Genomic DNA, 22,026 nt, shown 5'->3' with positions numbered 1-22,026 from the left:
GAGGGAAATATACTGGGATTTGATGTGCTGGCAGGCAGGCAATGGGACCTACCCAATGGTAGGGTGTGGAGCATTGGGGGCAGGGAGGCAGAGGCTGTTCATGTGAGAACATTGCAGGTTGCTCCTGCACTACCGCAATCTAAGGTAACCCGTGTCCCTCAATACCCACTTCCAGCCGTGGCCAAACGGGGCATTTCGGAAGTAATTAATGATCTGGAGAAAAGAGAGATCATCGGTCGCACACATTCTCCCTATAATTCTCCTGTTTGGCCAGTCCGTAAATCAGATGGAAGGTGGCGACTAACAATTGATTATAGAAGATTGAATAGTAATACCCCACCATTAATTTCTGCCGTCCCAAGTATCACCTCAGTGATAACAGCAATACAGGCTGCAGCCCACCCATGGATGGCTGCTTTAGATGTCAAAGATATGGGTTTTTTTATAGTTCCCCTAAGGGAAGAGGACAAACCCCAGTTTGCCTTCACTTGGGAAGGGACCCAATACACCTTTAATCGACTTCCCCAGGGATACAAGCACTCCCCTACTGTCACTCACAATGCTTTAACCAAGCTCCTTGATGCTGTGGAGGTACCACCAGGTGTCCACATATACCAATATATAGATGATATCCTAGTTGGTGGGGACAACAAGGAACAGGTAGGACAAGTGGCTGAGGCCATCTGGAATCTGTTAGTCAAGAATGGGCTATTGGAGAAAACATATACCAGGGTTTTCGGTGGTTGGCCGCCCTCTTTATGACTTGCTCCGAAAAAACAGAAATGGGATTGGACTTGGCAACATACGTTAGCCCTTAACACTCTGAAAGATGAGCTTAAGGCTTATCAGAGACTAGGTCCATTGCACCCACGAGATCCTTTAAGGGTGGAATGGGGATTTGCTGAACATGCCTCATACTGTGGTGTGTTTCAAAAGGGGCCACAGGGACCAGCTAGACCATTATTATTCTCCTCCACTGCATTCAAAGAAACAGAGCGACGATATTCAGATTGGGAAAAGGGGTTCCTCTCCCTCACTAGAGCAGTTAAAGAGGCTGAAAAGCTGCGTACCTCACAGGATGTTATAGTACAGGGTCCTTTCCCTCTCTTAAATTCAGTCCTCAATGGGTCGCCTCCTCCGGAGGGAGTAGCCCAAAAGGCCACAGTAAGGAAATGGTATGCATACCTAAAAAGAATAAGCCAATTGCTCCCACTAAAGGAGGGTCTGACTAAAGCTTTCAAACTACAGCAACCTGTAAACCCTGACCCAGCCTTGCTGGGTCAACCATATAAACCTTCTCCGATTGAGGAGGCACCCGAATTCATGGCAGGCTCAGATGTGCAGGGAGTGTGGTTCACAGATGCATCTGCCTGTTGAGTGGGATCAGAGTGGCAATATAAAGCAGTGGCGTTGGAGATTGGTACTGGGAAGACAGTCGAAGAAGAGGGTGAAGGTAGTGCACAAGTAGGAGAACTACGGGCTTTATTACTGGCCGTAGAGAATGGTGCTACCATTGTCTATACTGACTCTTATGCAACCTTTAAGGGTGCTACAGAGTGGATATGTCAGTGGGAATCTAGTAAGTGGGAAGTAGGTCATGCGAAAGTGTGGAGGACAGAGGACTGGCAATAGGGAGATCCTGACCTTTAAAGGTGGGATGGGTGAAGGGACATGCTTGGGATGGAACCCCAGCTGCGAAATGGAATCAGCAGGTGGACCACCTGGCCCAAATCAGGATGGTCACCAGTGAGAAGGAAGATTGGGCAGAATGGTTGCATATCAAACGAAGCCACTCAGGGAAAGCAGATCTCTATTATGAATGCCGATCCCGGGGTTGGCCAGTGTCTATGAAAACCTGTGAAGCAATTCTCACAGCTTGCCCGCAATGCCGAATAAGGCTTAAAGCTAATCACCCAAACCAAGCTCCGGCCCAGCATATCAGACAAGGCAAGGCTCTTTGGAGCACGTGGCAGGTTGATTACATTGGTCTTCTGAGACCATCTCATGGGAGTGGAAAGACTCACCACATCAGTGCCCGGTGGATAATCCCGAACTTCTAACCCTGTGACCCGGTTTTAAGACTGAGGCCTAGTTTGTGCTTTCTTACAGGACCATGAAGGAACAAGTCATTCCAGTCCTTTTGCTGACAGTGATGACGGTGACAGGCGTGGATGGTGAAGATCTGGATGATAATGTCATGGCAAAATGATGGACATTAATATATCGTGAGTCCTTGACCTCACACGAGAGCAATGTAACAATTATAGTTGGAGGTTCAGATTGGATGGGGGAGGAGGTTATACTCATGTTGTTTATAGTTGGTCACCAGGTGCCGTAAATGCTAGTTCAGTATGAAACACCAGATGTGACTATATCCTCCAACTAACCCATGGGGTCACGGGGTGGAGTTGGAATGGTACTACGCTATGCCCTGAAATTCCATGGGGGCAACTGTGTATGGTACTCGAGGAACATCAATAGAGCACCCTAGAACTGAGTTTACAGCTATCAACCTTAGCCAACGCTACATCTAACAATTCGGGGACTCTCAAACAGTCGGTTATAACATATTGGTAAAATGACTATCAAAAATTGGGCTGTATTGGATTAGATGCCAAAGAAAGAGAAGGGTATATGTAAAGTTTTGAACATGTCAATGGACAACTGCTGTGTTCACTCCAAATGTGTCAATGTGGCTTCAAGACTAAATCAACGAGAGAATACGGCAAGAGACTCGGAGGCAATTGCTTCTGCACCAGGGACCAACTGGTTGGGAAAAGTTTTGATATGTTCAGATTTTCTTTCACGGGGTGGGCGACCAGCCTTCTCTAATCTTTAATAATGCTTGTAGTTATGATTACTGTAATCTGTATTGCAATAAGTTCTATCAAATGCTTGGTAGCGAAGCCTGTACTAACGGTTAAGTATACTCCTTTAAACTGTCCATACACTGGATATTCCTGTGTTCGATATTCCACCTTAGTTCTAGACCAGAAGGGAACGATGACCCACAATGAGCGTCAAACTCGCCAAACTGCACCCCCTTTTAACTTTGGAGGCAAGAGGTGACTGTACCACCACTCCAAAGGAACCAGTCGAATCATGACTGTGGTCACGGGGTGGATTGTGGCAGTACATCCCGCCCCCCCCATCCTGCCAGCAGGAAACGAAACTTCTCCAGGAAGGGAGAAGGGGAAGGAAACCCTGGAGGCTGCAGGTTGAAATTTGAACTGGCCAGTCGAGATGCGCCAGGTACACCGAGGTGACCCTCCTAGCCAATAGAATTAAATGACCACAGGTCAGATTCGACAGGGGTAGAAACGGGGTCCCGCCGGAGGACACGTTGGCAGTCCTCCTCGGAGCAGCGGGTCTGCCGTCGGGGACTCCCTCTCGGGCCGGGGCAGAGGGAGAGAGCCCTCAGCTTTTAGGTGAGTGATACGCGTGTTTTGAGCCATCACTTTAAATCTTGGGGATTCTTAAGTCGGCCGTGTAGTATTAATTCTCTTTACATCATTGAGCCTGTGATTTTATAGAATGTTATCGGACTTCTAACTAACTTTTGCTGAAGAATAAATCTGAGTTTTAACACCTGTTGGATTTGGTTAGTCGTGCATCCGTAACAAGCAAATAACTGAATAAATTAATTTGGCTTTTATTTTACTTGTTTTCACCTATAAGCTGTCTGCAAAAATTTACAATTTTCTCAAAAAACCAAAAAGTGCCATTAAGTTCTAGAGAGCGTAAAGGTCAGGAGATCCTTTCAGTCAGTGCAGTGGCAACCTTGCCCTCCAACATAGCTTCCCCCAGGAGAGGGAGTCTCCAAGAGAAAGCATACCTCTCTTGTTCTGGCTTAATCCTTATTGTCAGCACCACGGAAAGCAAAGCTTTTCCAGCTGAGGGTAGGGTTTATGTGAGGAAGTATTGCCCCTGCGCTTACAAATGTAGCTCATGGTGATAGTTATGACAATGTAAAATGGCAATTTTTCATTAAGTGGTTCTGTGTACGAGAAGCTGTGAGCATAGGAAGTCTTCTCATTACTTTAAGCTGGCTTTACTATTAATGCACATTGCTTTGACCTTTAAGAGCTTCAGGCTCAACGACAGGCTCAGTGCTGTGCATACTATTTGCTCAACTGAATAAGGCACAGTAGGAAGAAGTTACTTTATTAAAAGAGAAGAATCATGCGTCTTACTTTGTAAAGCCTTTTTTTGCAATCTAAATCTAATCAGTGCATGCATGTTTGTGCAGCTTTAAGAAAAAATGTATTTACAATGTTAGACACTGTAATCCATCACTATAAATGCTACTTTGGTGATTGCACTTCAGGAACATTTTTAAATTCTGATGGAAATGTGAAGTAAACTTGCCAGTGCCATGTCCGGGGCCTAAGCAAGAGCCCTGTCATGAGCAGTAGCGGCAAGTGCAGCTCTGCCTAACGAAGAGCCTCGAGCCCTGATTCAGAGCTGACCAGAGCCAATGCACAGTCTCATCAGCTGCAGTGGACTTCACAGTAGAGCTTACATTTGGTAGAGCAAACTTCAAAGTACATCCCGCCCAAGAGTTGACACATTTTGACATATCCCATGGTGATAAGCAAAATAAACCATAACATCTCTTATTTGCTCTGTATGTCACAGGGCCTTATGCTGACAAGGGTGACAGTCTCCCCCCGGCATTTGAGCTGCCCAGCCTCACACTTGGTCACGGTCTGACAGGCAGCAGAGCTGCTCACTTCAGCACAGATCTGGATGCCTCCCTCCTTGCACAGCCCGTCTTCATCACAAACACAGCTGTTGGATTGTGCTAAGCAAAAGCACAGAGGAAAAAACCACTCAGGATAGCATCCGACTCAATGAAAACCAGACTAAAATGTTTCCAGCAAAACCATAGGAGTGACAGCACTTTATGGAGGGTGCTTCTCCTAAACAGAAGTAATATTAGTTGATATTCAGGTTCAGTGCTAAAAATTAGAAGTGCAAACAAGTGGTGCACTACTGGGGCTTCCTACACTTGGAGAGGCTGGTTGTGCTTATCGGAAAAGCTTGCTCAAGGTGCCTCAGATATTGCTCTCAAAGACACCTCTGATGTTACTGCTTGAAATCTGCTAGCACTGGTTCATGTATCTACTGTTCCAGAGTCCAGATAACATATGAGAGATCTGTCCTTGGACAGTAACAAACTGATCATGCAAACACTTACAACTTGTATTTTTATTTACATATAGGCAGTTTCACTAAGATCAAAGGATCTACTCTTACAAATAAATGTGCATAGTTTTATCAGTGACAACAGTTAAATAATCAAATAAAAAGAATGTCCCATCTGAGATTTATTGTTCATAACTGTGTCTTTGTTTTGGTGTTGTATGTTTATTTTTTGCCTGTGTTTGTTGGAGCTCTGGCCAGTTTTTATTATCTTTTTTTGTTATTATTTTTGTCTGTTCAACCCTGTTAGACAAAACAGATGAACTCCTATCAAGTAATCTGTTTTATTTTCAAAGTATGACAATAACTGTGCCTCCTATCTGGGGCACTTCTAAAAACCTAATTTACTCCTTTATCTTCCCATTTCTGGCAACCCTCTATTAAATCCAATGTAGTGTAGGACACTCAGGGAATCTGAAAAATTCCACTGAAGACATTGCAAAAGACTGGGACTATTTCCTCTGAGGGAGAAGTCATTCACCTTTGATCATAATAGGAAAAACTGAGGATCAGAAGTGAAGTACGAACAAAAGTTAGTGGCTTTCCTGGATAGTATAGAATAAGACGTTCAATTCCTTGCCACAAGATACCGCTGGGGAGACTGCTTGGCAAGTTTCAGGAAAGGATTAGCTATTCCTGTGGACAGTAAGGACTCCCACAATTACTGTGTTAAGGAATTGAAAACAGGTGGATACAGTGAAAAAAGAGTAGGGCAAGGGTTTCACCCAAAACTTCCAGAGGACCATCAAACAGGGTAACCTGCTTAACAGAGACTAGGAATATGCTTTTCCTGTATAGGAATAGCAGATATATAAATATATCCCCACCCCGCTTCTGCTATAGCCCAGCAAGTGCTTCCGGGGGCGCATCAGGAGTGTCCGGTTGGGCACGGCAGAGGGGTCCGGTCCAGTGTGACGTCATGCCTAGTATATAAACTGGGGGGAGTTGGCCTGGGGGAGGGGGGGTGGATCGCTGCTCGGGAACTAACTGGGCATCAGTTGGCAAGTGGTCGAGTGGTGAGCAATTGCATTGTGCATCACTTGTTTTGTTAGCTGCTTTGGCAAATTGAAAAATAAATTATATATTGGTCCATGCATGTTAGCTAGCTATTTATTCACCATTTTCTCCTTGGAGCATCACCCAGTAGGCAACACGCTTGCTTTTTTAACAGGTCCGTTCCCTTTTGTGGCCCTGTATTGGGTCTAGCTGAGATGGAGTTAATACTCCCCATAGCAGCCCTCATAGCACTGTGCTCTGCATCAGTAGCTAGAAAGGTGTTGATAACACACCAGTGTTTTGGCTACTGCTGAGCAGTGCTGGCACAGCATCAAGGCTGTCTCTCCAACATTTTTGCCCCCCCCTCAATGGCAGGCTGGGGCAGGGCAAGATCTCGGGAGGGGACATAACCAGGACAGCTGACCTAAACTAACCAAACAGATATTCCATACCATATGACGTCAGCTCAGATATAAAAGCTAAGAAAAGGGAGACGGAAGGGGGGCATTTTTGTCTTCCGGAGCAACCACTACGCGTTCTGAAGCCCTGCTTCCCAGGAAGTGGCCAGACATCGCCTGCTGATGGGAAGTAGAGAATAATATCATTTGTTTTTCTTTGCTTTCGCACGCGACCTTTGCTTTCACTTTATTAAACTGTCCTTATCTTGACCCACGAGCCCTTTGTTATATTTTCTCCCCCCTGTCCAGCTGAGAAGGGGGAGTGATAGAGCGGCTTTGGTGGGCACCAGGAATCCAGCCAGGGTCAACCCACTACAGTCCTTTTTGTCGCCCAACCTGACAGACGGTAATCGGCAGCCGGAGAGAGGAGTGAGAACATGTAAGAGAAACAACCCTGCGGACACCAAGGTCAGTGAAGAAGGAGGGGGAGGTGATGCTCCAGGCGCCGGAGCAGAGATTCCCCTGCAGCCCGTGGTGAAGACCATGGTGAGGCAGGCTGTCCCCCTGCAGTCCATGGAGGTCCACGGTGGAGCAGATATCCACCTGCAGCCCGGGGAGGACCCCACGCCGGAGCAGGTGGGTTCCCGAAGGAGGCTGTGACCCCGTGGGAAGCCCGCGCTGGAGCAGGCTCCTGGCAGGACCTGCGGATCTGTGGAGAGAGGAGCCCACGGAGCAGGTTTTCTGGCAGGACTTGTGACCCTGTGGGGGACCCACGCTGGAGCAGTCTGTGCCTGAAGGACTGCACACCGTGGAAAGGACCCATGCTGGAGCAGTTCGTGAAGAACTGCAGCCCGTGGGAAGGACCCACGTTGGAGAAGTTCGTGGAGGACTGTCTCCCATGGGAGGGACCCCACGCTGGAGCAGGGGAAGAGTGTGATGAGTCCTCCCCCTGAGGAGCAAGGAGCGGCAGAAAATAACGTGTGATGAACTGACCGTAAACCCCATCGCCGTCCCCCTGTGCTGCTGGGGGGTTGGTAGAGAATCCGGGAGTGAAGCTGTGCCCGGGAAGAAGGGAGGGGTGGAGGGAAGGTGTTCTGAGATTTGGTTTTATTTCTCATTACCCTACTCTGGTTGATTTGTAATAAATTGAGTTAATTTTCCCCAAACTGAGTCTGTTTTGCCCGTGACAGTAATTGATGAGTGATCTCTCCTGTCCTTATCTCGACCCACAAGCTCTTTGTTATATTTTCTCTCCCCTGTCCAGCTGAGAAGGGGGGGAGTGATAGAACGGCTCTGGTGGGCACCTGGCGTCCAGCCAGGGTTAACCCATCACAGGCCCCTTTTGTTTCATCAAGATTCTCCTCTTTATGCTTTCTAGAAGGTGCTTATGGATTTTCACAAGTTTTGATTCATTGTTCTATTGCAAAGTGTATGAGCTTTCATGTGTTAATGTGTTCTTATTGTGTTCCTTTTATGGTCTTTCCTCATTATACGTGGAAGAGGGAGGCTGTTATAGTCAGGGTAGTAACCAGTGATTTCAGAAGATGTGCCTTCAAATACCTGTCCTGTTCTTGAAGACATGGCATCCCAAAAATCTTAGTCTTGATTTCTCTTTTGTAACTCCTATCTGGTAATATTTTGCTGCTTCAGTGCAGTATTGCAACAACTATCACTTGAAACAGTCGCAGTGGTATTTACTGATACAGTAGGCAACATACTGTACCTTGTGCCATGACTACAGTACACCAGTTCCTTTACATACCACAGTTTAACAGTAGCAATCAAATAGGCAAAGATCTGTACTAAGTTCAGCTAATTATTATTTTGCATATACACCATTAGAGGATCATTAGGTAAGTTTACCATAAGAAAACAAACAGGATTAAATGCATTTATTTATCCCAGCTTTACTGCAATTAGAAAATTCTGTCCTTTGTCCTCTAGCATCTTTCCCTATACATAAATACAAGATCTCTATCACCTACATATAAAATACCTTATCAGGAAGCATAGTCCCCAGTTTGCTGGCACCCAAGAGATAACACCACTAAGAAAGCAGCGCTCTCTGGAAAGCCCTAGAACTTTGATCTCCCCATTAGTCAAGAAATATAACTTTGTTTCCATGAACAAATTGCATTTTTGCCAGCTTGCCCACAACCTGTATTGAGGACTTCTGCCTTAACATGTTCATTAACCTGTTTACCTCATGAAACACCTAAAAAAATATTTACATTGGAATTTACCTTGCTTTATCTACGTGTTCTTATGGATGCAGCCTATGCCAACTGCCCCATGAGGTGGGTGAGTTTGTACACATTCTGAGTAAAACAAACAGCGTCACTTAATCAAGTTATTTGATATTTTGAGTAAAAAAGCCTCCACATTTATAGCATAAGGTCAAGAACTCAAAGGTTCTCATTTAGGGCTCTGAATCAAATTTTAATAGAGCAGAGAAGCTTAAGAATCTAGCATAGTAGTTACGGCTGTGTATAGGAAAGTAACTTACTCTTAGGAGAGGTCTTCAAATCATTGTCATGAATCAAATCATGAACCTTTTTCGTGAGGAAAAGCAACTAACACTCTTCTTCCCCCAAGATTTTCTTCTTAGAGTATCCCATGACATATCCCACCTGTCCCCTTTCCAGGGGTCACAAAAATCTAGTGGGTTTTGTTTGCTTGTGTCATTGTGGAAAAAGTAGCTAGACTGATCTCCATACTACCCTCACAATACAGCAACAGAGGAGTTAGTTAATCTCAACTCATAGGTAAAGTGAAATTAGCACCACTTTATGCTAGCACATTGGATGGTAGAAACAGCTGGGAGTCAGAAAGTGTGAAACACCTTGTTCAGCTGTTCCTACTGTGGAGTCAACAGTCTCACACTGATAGAGGTGTAGCTCATTCACCCTATTGGATTTGCTAGTTCACACACACACAGCCTACCTAAAGCAGGTACTGTTATTTACATGTCTTTGCAGGAAGCACAATGGTACTAGAAGTCTAAATTACCTTTGAGAGACTGCATTAGTTTTATTAACTGCAACATACAACCATTAGTACTGGTATAGGCATTTATTCTTTCTTACCCGCTGTCCTGGTTTCGGCTGGGATAGAGTTAATTTTCTTTCTAGTAGCTGGTATAGTGTTATGTTTTTGAGTTAGGTATGAGAAGAATGTTGATAACACACTGATGTTTTCAGTTGTTGCTAAGTAGTGTTTAGTCTAAAGTCAAGGATTTTTCAGCTTCTCATGCCCAGCCAGCAAGAAGGCTGGAGGGACACAAGAAGTTGGCACAGGACACAGCCAGGGCAGCTGACCCAAACTGGCCAAAGGGGTATTCCATACCATGTGACGCCACATCTAGTATAGAAACTGGGGGGAGTTGGCCTGGGGAGTGGATCACTGCTCAGGGACTAACTGGGCGTTGGTTGGCGAGTGGTGAGCAATTGCATTGTGCATCACTTGTTTTGTATATTCCAATTCTATTATCATCATCATCATTATTTTCTTCCTTTCTGTCCTATTAAACTGTCTTTATCGCAACCCATGAGTTTTACTTTTTTCCCCGATTCTCTCCCCCATCCCACTGGGTGGGGGGGGAAGTGAGCGAGCGGCTGCGTGGTGCCTAGTTGCTGGCTGGGGTTAAACCACGACACCCTCAATAGCCCATACATAAGAAAAAAAGGAAAAAAAAAAAAAACACCCCACAAAAAAACCCCTGTTGCAGGGAACCATCTGGAGACGTGAGCCGAGTAACAACCGGACACCGATACGGTTAAAGTTGTTCTCCCTTTATTGCCCAAATAGCGTGCTTATATACCTTGTCAAGCTAAACATCAGCTGTCCACGCGCCATAAGCTAAAATATAATTGGTTATACTAACTCTGTACACGCGCATAAACATAGGACACAATTGGTTATACTAACTCTGTACACGCGCATAAACACAGGACACAATTGGTTATACTAACTAAAACATGCGAAACTTGCCTCAGTCTAATTGGTCAAGATAAACTGCCAAATTAAGGTTCTTCGTGCCAAGTTCCCTTTATCTTGGAATGTGCACCTGTGTTCTTCTAATTGGCATCTTTCTTTTTTTGTCTTCTTGTTTATTCTGTTCAAGGCCTTCTAAAGGCGTCTGGAATGCTTTTGCGACCGTTAGCTAAATATGTGTCCGCAACAAACCCCCACTCTACTATAAACCCAGAACTCTGGATTTAAAGTAACTCTCTGGTTAGTTGCCTATGGTTAGATACCTATGGCTCGCTATGCATTGAACAGCTGTGTTAGGTCTTGTCATCCGTTCAATATGAACCAACACAGATGAAATACTGCTTCATGGCAATAAGCAGCATTCCCACTTACAAGTCTGAGACTGAAAAAAAGCTCTGACCCTCAAGTCAAGCTGACAAGGATCCTTTTTCTCTTTTTAAACTCTGTCATGCAGTTACACTTTTGGAGCTAGACATACCAAATCTGATCAATCTTCTGCCACCACAATCACTTGAACAACACCTCTCTGCCTTTAAGAAACCTTAATCTGATACACTTTTGTCTAAAAAGTGAGACTTGCTACACTGAATATGAAATGTAATAATTTCTGATGTAATTTAGACTGTACCATCTAATGGTCTCTTGGATTGACTGCGCCATATGTATCAGTCTGAAGGATGCAAAAATCAAACATATTACAGACTGTGTATGGTAATAGTTCTATGTCACGACCCAGGCTGGACAGACCAGAGAGGGGTTGTGGTGAATTCGGAATTCCCTCGGGCTAAATTAAGGTGAAGCAACACCAAATGATCAGTTGAACGTTTTATTCATGGCAGAAGCAACCTGAACTTGGGAGGCATAACAGTAGGCAGCGTGGTCTCTCACAACAGGAATTGGCATGAAACTACCTCAGTAAACCGTGTAACCTGTGGTAACCATATACATCAATTCAGGGAATAAGGAGATCCCTCCCGTCGAGTCACGAGGTTCAGAGCAGACCCCCTTGCTTTCCAGACTCCTCCTCAGAGAAGAGCCTAGGGGCAGCTGGATCCACTCCTAGTCCCAGACTTGGTCAACGGTTTTATGTCTAAAGGGATGAGGTGTAGGGATTATGAAAAGGGGGGAGAGAGAGAGAGAAAGAGGAAAAGAAAAGAGAAAGATTTCACCGGTCCTGGGTCCAGCGTTGCACCCGTCAGCCTAGAGGTCCAGTTCCGGTGGGCGCGCGCGCGTGGGGCTTTAGTTTGTGTAACTTGCCCCACCACAATGTTTGAGACATTAACTCTTTCAGTCTCTCACATTCTATACATAAAGAGGCTGATCTAAACTACCAGTGAACACTATGCAGAGGTTCAATTCTAACTGATAACCCTTGAGTTAAGATTATTATAACAAGATCTCAACAAAAGATTATTTATGTACTGAAAAACCATCGAGGCAGTCCAGCTTTCATCATTTAAGAAAACACTACAAAGAACTGAAGTGCTTCAGAATCTGTATCCAGTAAAGCTTTTAGGCCAACTATGACTGACATGTAATGGTGAGCTACCTGAGCTCTTCTGAATAGGTTGAACATAGCCCAAATTAACTGATTTCCTGCCCCTCACCAAGAATTTTAAAACAGTTGGAAATGAAGTGGCTGTCAAACTGCTTGTACATAAAATTCATTCTTGCTGTAGGTAAAATTCCCCCTGAAATGAAGTTTGTAAGTTTTCAAAGTTACTGCAAGCCATTGCAAGTTTCAGTCGCTATTACCTTGATATGTTGTATATTATACAAATGCTCATTTTTCAGGAGCATGGTATAGCATAACATAACTCATGCTGAGGAGCTAACAGGTAGCAGCAGCAAATAGCTAAGCACTTGCCTTTGCAGTATTATATCATGTTTGCAGGTCAGCGTAACAGGCCGCTCAAAACAAAAATCCCACATTACACAACGAACATCATATAAGACTTCGCAAAGCAAAGGCTTTCATTCCCACCCATAGTCAGAATACCTGCCATACCACTGTCCAACTGTACCATTGTTCAACAAGCTCTTAGTGCCTTGCTGATCCGTTTTAAGATGCTGTCCTGGATTTGGCTGGGATGGAGTTAATTTCCACAGGAAGCTGGGAGGGGACGAAGCCAGGACAGCTGACCCGAACTAGCCAAGGGGATAGTCCATAGCATGTGACATCATGCTCAGTATATAACTGGGGAGTGGGCTGGGGGGTTGGGGTGGTATTGCAGCAGGGGAAGTGGTGGAGCATCAGGTTCCAAGTAGTGAGCAATTGCATTGTGCATCACTCGTTTTGTATTTTCTTTTTATTAGTACTATTGTTATTACTGTAACTTCTCTCCTTGTGTTGTCCCAGTAAACTGTCCTTATCTCAACCCATGAGGTTCTACCTTCTTTTTTTTCTCCTTTCTGATTCTCCTCCCCATCCCACCGGAGGGGGCGAGGAGGGGGGAAGGAGTGAGCGAGCGGCCTCGTGGTGCTTTGTTGCCAGCTGGGCTTAAACCAGGACAGTCCTTTTTGGTGCCCAATGTGGGGCAAGAGTAGTAATTTGAGATAAGGATAGTAATTGGAAGAGGTAATGGGCAAAACATGGACTGAACAATGTTAGTGGAATACTCATGGGAATTTCGGTTGTTGTAATTGTGGTGGAGGGACGAGGGGTGGATTGTGTGTAAATTGTCCACTTCTGTTTGGTATCGTGATTATGTTAATTTTGTTGTGGGGAAGTTTTTTGTTGATGTGAGTGAAGTTTGTGATTTTAGTGATAATTCTTAAATATGTGATTCGCAGAGGCAAAGGGTGGAATATTTTGGGTTTGTGTGTCGGGGTTTTGGTAGCGGGGGAGGGGGCTACAGGGGTGGCTCCTGTGAGAAGCTGCTAGAAGCTTCCCCGGCTCCGAGTTGGACCCACCTCTGGCCAAGGCCGACCCAATCGGCGACGGTGGTAGCGCCTCTGGGAAAACATATTTAAGAAGGGGAACCTGCAGCAGGGGAGGAGATTGGAGTGTGAGAGAAACACCTATGCAGATACCGAGGGCAGTGAAGAAGGAGGGGGAGGAGGTGCACCGAAGGAGGTGATGCCCCTGCAGCCCGTGGTGAGACGGCAGGCTGTCCCCCTGCAGCCCATGGAGGTGAGCGGGGGAGCAGATGCCCACCTGCAGCCTGGGGAGAGAGGAGCCCACGCCGGAGCAGGGGGATGCCCCCGAAGATGGCCGTGACTCCGTGGGAAAGCCCACGCTGGAACAGTCTGTGCCTGAAAGACTGCAGCCCATGGAAAGGACCCATGCCGGAGAAGTTCGTGGAGGACTGTCTCCTGTGGGAGGGACCCCACGCTGGAGCAGGGGGAGAGTGTGAAGAGTCCTCCCCCTGAGGAGGAAGGAGCAGCAGAGACAATGCATGAACTGACCCCAACCCCCATTCCCCATCCCCCTGTGCCGCTGGGGGGAGGAGGTAGAGAAAATCAGGAGTAGAGTTGAGCCCTGGAAGGAGGGAGGGGTGGAGGGAAGGTGTTTTAAGATTTGGTTTTACTTCCCATTATCCTTGTTTTGATTTGATTGGTAGTAAATTAAATTGATTTTGTTTTTTCCCCAACTTGAGTCTGTTTTTTTGCCCGTGACCATAAGTGGTGAGTGATCCCTCCCTGTCCTTGTCTTGACCCACGAGCATTTCTTTACATTTTCTCCTCCTCATCCCACCAGGGCCGTGGGGGAGGAGTGAGCGAGCGAGGCTTCGTGGTGCTTTGTTGCTGGCTGGGCTTAAACCACGACAGATGTCCTGAGGGGTTATTCTCACTCTGAGAGTAACAAAAAAGACATTTATGATTACTTCCTCCTACATTTGCTTCCCAGGATATCATCAAAAAACATATTTTAGATGCACTCCTGAGCCCTGTGAATACATAACGTGTAATATGTGCAAAATGTATTTTTAATTTAACAGCTTCAACACCACTTACTTTCAGACTCTCAGGAGGACCAATTGAAAGCAGAGTGAGTACAGTATATTTGTTACATGCTAAGAGAACAGCAGGGCAAGATTTCTCTTTTTGTTTAGAAACAGCCTAATTAGATACACTCAATTATCCAAAAGCATTAACTATACTTCATTTAAAATATAAGAAAGCGCAGTCAGGCGCACTCCAATTTCAAGCCTGGCTGAAAAATTCTTCAGTGACTTGCACAAGCTGATACATTTGTTGACTGCTGATCCTTCAGTACTGACAAAGCAGTATGCTACTCCTGGAAATTCATGACGAAACCAAAGGAATCATAGAACAGCCTCAGAAGCTTAAAGTATCAGAAGTCTTTGGTGGTGGTGGGTTGGTTTTTTTTATTATTTTCTTTTCAAGGCATCTGAAAATCCTCTAAATCCTTGCAGTGATTACTATCTTCTAAATTCCCAAAACTTTCATAACAGCATCTTATGATCGCTTCTTTTTAAAGCTGAGTCTGAGAGCCAGCTGAGTGACCCAGTAACACACCATGTAGGGTGCGAGTTTATCAGGTATCAATCCACAATTCAAACATACCCCCAAGTCACTGACTTCTGTATCATACTACCTACCATTTATTGTTTACACCTAGCATAATTAATTCTGATCTATTTGTGTGTCAACTTTCCACACTTACCTTCCCAGACCATTTGGGTAACTTCTGTCTCAACTACAGCAGATCTCCAGTCCCTTCATGTCTGGCAGTATGTGCGCTCCAGACTTGGGAGTTTCTTTTTACCCAAGAAGCAACGGCCCACTGAATAAACAATACTTTTGCAGGCCTTTCAGAGCCACAGAACAGTGAACAATGGCTAAGACTGGGAATCCCTTTTAAACTATTCCTTCCCAGAACAGCACTTAGAGCCATTATTCAAGTTACTATCTTTGAGATAAATTCTGACTCTCCATGCTAGGGCACAATGAAACTCAGTCCATAGTGCCGATATTCCATTTCTCTTGCAGGCGAGTTCTTTTGAGTAACACATACAAGCCTCTTTTTAAGCTCAGCACAGAGATAATGGTCCTTTTCAAGGTGGAGGTGCTATCAAATGAAAAGTCAATTAAAGGATTATTTTTAATGAATTACTTCAGTGCGTACCATCAAGAATTTGTGTGTGTAAATATATGTATTTTCAGGAATCCCATATCTCTCTGAAGTAGAACATGTATAAAAGGTGACATTTTCTGGATAAGACCATTTATTTTAACAAATAGATGAGTCTTTACGATGAACCGGAGGCTGCAACAGCTGCTCTCTTGGGCTTTGGCATGGTTCCCTCACGGAATCCATTCCTACAAGTAGAAATATGGTTACCACTTTTTGAAAGGGTGATTTCTGCTCCAGGTTATTTTTCTAACAAGTAACGTTTTAGATCAAGTTCACCAGCTTTTTTCAGCTTCTCTCAGTAATGCACTGAAATCACTATGGAGTTCATATGTTCAGACATTTTTAATAAGAAACATCATTGACAAGCTGTTTGGAATAAGCAGTATGGTCTTCTCTCTCTTCTGCTGAAGTAAATTTGACTTCTTCAAACAGGAAGATTTCAGTAACTGAGTAAACACTACAAGACTGAATCAGATACAGCACACCCACTGAAGGCACTCCTTACTTTATGTTCCTACTAAGCAACTCGGCAAAAGATTTCACATTTGTTAGTACTGAAGTGCAAGTCAATTTCTTACAGAAATCCTCTGTCTCCAACCAGAGATTAAGACAGGCATGACAAAAGAAGAGTCAGCCCCACGCTTGCTTTTGGATATGACATTTCTACTTCAGCAACACTCGGTGGAAATCAGGCTGCAGTTGCACATTGTAAGGTCTTTTCTGGCTGCTGCTGGGAAAGACTGCGCTCACCAAAAAACCCACAGATGAATGGATCCCTCAACTACACCTAGGTTCAGGACATAAAAGACTCCTACTTTTCACTATAAAATCCAATCTACATTTTTAGGAAAAGACTCTTGAATTGCTTGGTATTTTTCATCCAACTTTCTGGTGTATTAGGCCAGAAGTTACAGAGCTCCATTTTAGAACACGGAGGTCATACAAAAGAAATTCTTAATGAGTTTAACAGTACAGTACCTCGTAAGTACAACTCAAAGATTTATAACACATTTTAGAAACCTGTAACTTGGAATCTGAGTGTATTGGGTTTGCATGGCAAGGTTTTGGTAGCAGGGGGGCTACAGGAGTGGCCTCTGTGAGAAGCTGCTAGAAGCTTACCCCATGTCAGATAGAGCCAATGCCAGCCGGCTCCAAGACAGACCCGCTGCTGGCCAAGGCCGAGCCAATCAGCAACAGTGGTAGCGCCTCTGGGATAACATATTTAAGAAGGGGGAAAAAAAGTTGCTGCGCAACAGAAACTGCAGCTGGAGAGAGGAGTGAGAACATGTGAGAGAAACAACCCTGCAGACACCAAGGTCAGTGAAGAAGGAGGGGGAGGAGGTGCTCCAGGCGCCGGAGCAGAGATTCCCCTGCAGCCCGTGGGGAAGACCATGGTGAGGCAGGCTGTCCCCCTGCAGCCCAGGGAGGACCCCACGCCGGAGCAGGTGGATGCCCGAAGGAGGCTGTGACCCCATGGGAAGCCCACACTGGAGCAGGCTCCTGGCAGGACCTGTGGACCCGTGGAGAGAGAGGAGCCCACACTGGAGCAGGTTTTCTGGCAGGACTTGTGACCCCGTGGGGGACCCACGCTGGAGCAGTCTGTTCCTGAAGGACTGCACCCCGTGGAAGGGACCCACGCTGGAGCAGTTCGTGAAGAACTGCAGCCCGTGGGAAGGACTCATGCCGGAGAAGTTTGTGAAGGACTGTCTCCTGTGGGAGGGACCCCACGCTGGAGCAGGGGAAGAGTGTGATGAATCCTCCCCCTGAGGAGGAAGGAGCGGCAGAGACAATGTGTGGCAAACTGACTGCAACCCCCATTCCCCGTCCCCCTGCGCTGCTCGGGGGGAGGAGGTAGAGAAAATCGGGAGTGGAGTTGTGCCCGGGAAGAAGGGAGGGGTGGGGGGAAGGTGTTTTAAGATTTGGTTTTATTTCTCATTACCCTACTCTGGTTTGATTGGTAAAAAAATTAAACTAATTTCCCCAAGTCGAGGCTGTTTTGCCCATGATGGTAATTGGCGAGTGATCTCTCCCTGTCCTTATCTCGACCCATGAGCCTTTCGATATATTTTCTCTCCCCTCTCCAGCTGAGGAGGGGGAGTGATAAGAGTGGCTTTGGTGGGCACCTGGTGTCCAGCCAGGGTCAACCCACCACACTGATGTTACAGTTACTTACTGCTAACTGAACTCCAAATTAGAGAGCGACTACTGAAGTATTTCAATCCTGAACTTTTTTTGTGGGCAAGAGGGGATTTGGAATGCATTTCAAGAATTGTCTCTTACAAAACTCCACGCTTCAGCACAACCAGCAATTTCACTGACTCACAAATAGAGGCAATGCTACACAAAGCATACCTTTTCAAATGTGGACATTTTATTACAATACCCTCTGTGTTCTGTACTGTCTACACTTAACAGAAACATCAGAGCTTGCTATACATTCTATCTATTAACAATGAGTGAGCTTTTTATTATTGGCAGCATATTCCTTTGAAGATATAAGGCATCATTTATTTCCACAATATATTTAAAAAGAAAGACCATACCACATTAAGTGTACTAAATAAGAGTGTTAACTTTGAATGACGAATTTTATAATTCAGTGAAATCCATGCAAGATTTCACATTACACTAGTTTGTAATAAAATGTCATACCTGAATCGACGGTAGACCCTTTTCAAGTGCCTCATGCGACCAGTACCAGTGGTGTTGCGTCTTTTAGCCTTTGCGCTCCAGTTATCTAGAACACAGAAGTTACTGTTACTCATCTGCACCAAATAATTAGTTGCACAGTACATTTGAATAGCACAACTATTCAATCTGACAGAAGCAAAAGAAAAAAAATAATTATAAATTAAGTCAATTTCTGTGCAGTAATACTGCACATGTTAGCTAAAATATAGTTAAATCAGTGTTAATTTCAAAAAAAGCTCCAAACACTGCAAGATGACACAGTATTCTTCCTTGGTTGGAAAAAAGCCAGACTACTGAAGATGACAAAGAAACACAAGTTTTTAAACTCAAGTCTGTTACTTACACTTTCTCTTACGCTTAGCAGGGTAACCACATTTCCCACAGGTAGATTTCTGCAGATGGTATGCCTTGGATCCACATCGACGACACAAGGTGTGTGTCTTATTTCGTCGCTTACCAAACGAGGATGTACCCTTCGTCTGAAAAACATTTCAAGACATTGCACATTGTAAACATCATTAGCACTCACAAGTCACGTAACTCAAAACATAAGCTCCTCTAAAAAACACACGCAAATTCATGAAGTCCAATAAACGTGTCAGAGGCACACTGAAACACCAACTCAGTTTCGCCTATAGGTATCCTCCATTTTTAGAAATCAGTTCCTTACACCTCTCTTTGCCATTCCTACCCCCCCACCCAGTGCTGAAATAAAACAAAGCTACCAAGTGGTTATCTCCAACTCCCTTCTCATCTCCCCCAAATTCATCACTGATAAACAGTAAACTGCTTTTTCCTGAGGAAAGGTATTTATTTCACGCAGATCACCACACGGTACACTCACCACAAGAGGCTTTGGCGACCAAACCCCCTCTTGATACGTTATCTGAAAGGTTTGCCTCATCCCCCGGGGAGAGCGCCGGCCTGGCCAGGCCCACAGCGAGCACGGAAGAGACCCCAAAGGAGACCCCAGAGGCACCCCGGCACACGGCCTGTGCTGGTTTTGGCTGGGATAGAGTTAATTTTCTTCATAGCAGCGAGTATGGGGCTACGTTTTGGATTTGTGCTGAAAACTGCGTTGATAATGCTGAGATGTTTTCGTTACTGCTGAGCAGCGCTTACCCAGAGTCAAGGCCTTTTCTGCTCCTCACCCCACCCCACCAGTGAGTGGGGGGGGGCACAAGGAGTTGGGAGGGGACACAGCCAGGACAGCTGACCCCAACTGACCAAAGGGATATTCCAGACCATGTGACGTCATGCTCAGCATGTAAAGCTGGGGGAAGAAGAAGGAAGGGGGGGACATTTGGAGTTATGGCGCTTTGTCTTCCCCAAGTAACCGTTACGTGTGATAGAGCCCTGCTTTCCTGGGGATGGCTGAACACCTGCCTGCCGATGGGAAGTAGCGAATGAATTCCTTGTTTTGCTTTGCTTGTGCACGCGGCTTTTGCTTTACATATTAAACTGTCTTTATCTCCGCCCACGAGTTTTCTCACTTTTACCCTTCTGATTCTCTCCCCCATCCTACTGTGAGGGAGGTGAATGAGCGGCTGCGTGGTGCTTAGTTGCTGGCTGGGGCTAAACCACGACACGGCCCCATACCCCACCGCGGCCTCCCCGCCCTGGACGAGACGCCCCGCGCCCCCACCCAGGCCAGGAGCGGCGCCCACCGCCAGGCCCTCAGGCTCTGGCCCCGCAGCGGCCTCCCCGCCCTGGACGAGACGCCCCGCGCCCCCACCCAGGCCAGGAGCGGCGCCCACCGCCAGGCCCTCAGGCTCTGGCCCCGCAGCGGCCTCCCCGCAGCGCCGTCCCGCCGTCGAGCCCGGCCACAGCAGGGCGCAGGGCCGCCCCGCGGCCCCACAGGGCCCAGCGCAGCAGCGGATGGTGACGGATACCCCACGCCCGGGCCCCAGCGCTCACCATCTTCTCCAGGCACCAGCACCAAAGAGGCTGGGCTAGGCCCCGCCCCGCTTCCGCTATAGCCCGGCAAGCGCTTCCGGGGGCGCGTCGGGAGTGTCTGGCTAGGCGCGGCGGAGGGGTCCGGTCCGGTGGCCTGGCTGGGGAGGCCCGGCGCGGCAGAAAGCGAGTGCTCTCCTTGACTTGGCCTCGCCCCAGGTTGTGCTCAGGAGTCCCCTCCGTGTGGTGGCCCCTTCCCGCCAGGCCCGGCCTGCTGGGACAGACCGGAGTCCCTGAAAGCCCTGGTGTCCTGGGTGAGACCCTCGGGGGCCCGGGCTCCAAAAGCTCAGTTGTCCCTGGTGACACCACCCCAAAACTGGTGCTTATTAGGGCGTCGCAATGTGTCCTAGGCCATGGTGCGACTGGTCCCAGAAATAATGACTAGGGGGTATCTATGTGTAAATATGTCTCTACCCGGTCAAGAAAATATTTAACACACCTAAGTTGCCTTACTGGCACATAATTTTTAACTCTAATGCGTCTTCTCTGCAATAGTGCCCATGCTGCTATTCACAGGTACCTACAGCTCCACTTCAGGCTGCAGAATCAAGTCCTGGCCCTATTTCCACGTTCAGTGAAAACTTTTCATGACTGAAATTCAGGGACAGGGTATTCTTGGCTGTAATACATACTTTCAAAGTGAACTGCCTTAAAAAATAGGCAGCCCCTACTGCACGCTCTGCTTGTCCATGTCCCCCCCCAGCCTCCCCCACGCCACATGACAGTCTGCCTGCAGTCTAAAGCACCGCAATGGACATCATTAATGCAAAATCATTTTTTATTCAGATGCACCATTTAAATTCTCACATGCTAGCCTACTGTGCATCTTCAGTAGACTCACAATCTATAGGCAATTTTATCTTGGAAGAGTTAATTTTGGGGAAATAACGTGTACAGAGAGAACTTGAAGAAATTTGTGTTTATCTTATCACCAGTTCAACGCCTACTTGTCTCAAACAAAGTCAGAAATTGATGATAAAACCAATTTATTTAACCTTGATTGTAGAATTATATAACCTTGTGTGGAATAATTGCTGGAGGTGACTTATTGATATGTCCACCTCTTAAGAGAAGGTAAACCTCCAGGGTGGAATGCGGTGGATATGCAAGGAATCTGTTCCATAATAATTCCCTAAGCAACATAACCTGCAACCTTAGATGTTAGCAACACCAGGGGAGCTTGGTATGCTGACTCTGAGAGAAACAACACGGAGGGTGGAGCAGAGTGGAAACACCGCAGCCAGGCTCTGTGATATCATCGCAGGGATGGGAACTGGATGGTACTATGGAACTGATAAACTGCATAGCTGTTACCCTGAGCCAGCCCTGAACCAGCAGTTTTTCATTTTCTGTCAAAATTATGTTCTCTGGGTGAACTTTGCTCATTATAATCTCATTATAATACCAAAACACACCTCCATTCCAAAGGCTACCTGCCTTCAAGGTGCGACCACCCCTCACTGAGCATGCGCTCTGAATTTCTCTAGCTCATACCTTTAAAAGTAAAGCGAGGAGATTTTATACCAATCGTCATAAAGGTATGTATGACTGGAGTCACTCAAGCTCCACCTAAAAATAAGAAGGTAGTATAAAATGGCTTAAGAGAGGAGGAATGCTAGGGAAGATACCATCATAGACAAGTCGGGAGGACATCGCTGACTTCTGGGATCAGTCGACGGGCCGAACCTC

The 22,026-nt window shown here is 46.1% G+C and overlaps 1 protein-coding gene and 1 non-coding gene across 2 annotated transcripts; both read right to left on the bottom strand.

Moving 5' to 3' along the window:
• Nucleotides 1-15,641: 15,641 nt before the first annotated feature.
• Nucleotides 15,642-21,028, bottom strand: LOC128136031 (uncharacterized). Its single transcript, XM_052775122.1, has 5 exons — nt 21,014-21,028; nt 20,302-20,718; nt 18,728-18,863; nt 18,346-18,430; nt 15,642-15,878 (listed from the first exon to the last, which is right to left on the bottom strand). Exons 1-5 carry the CDS (start codon nt 21,026-21,028, stop codon nt 15,809-15,811), a joined length of 723 nt encoding a protein of 240 aa, XP_052631082.1. The 3' UTR covers nt 15,642-15,808.
• On the bottom strand, nt 15,981-16,061 carry LOC128136292 (small nucleolar RNA SNORD72). The gene has a single exon (XR_008233319.1). It is a non-coding gene; the product is annotated as a small nucleolar RNA SNORD72 (small nucleolar RNA).
• Nucleotides 21,029-22,026: the final 998 nt, after the last annotated feature.

The sequence above is a fragment of the Harpia harpyja genome, chromosome W (genome assembly GCF_026419915.1).
Source record: "Harpia harpyja isolate bHarHar1 chromosome W, bHarHar1 primary haplotype, whole genome shotgun sequence".
Taxonomy (NCBI): Eukaryota; Metazoa; Chordata; class Aves; order Accipitriformes; family Accipitridae; genus Harpia; species Harpia harpyja.
This window is presented reverse-complemented; position numbering and strand designations above follow the sequence as displayed.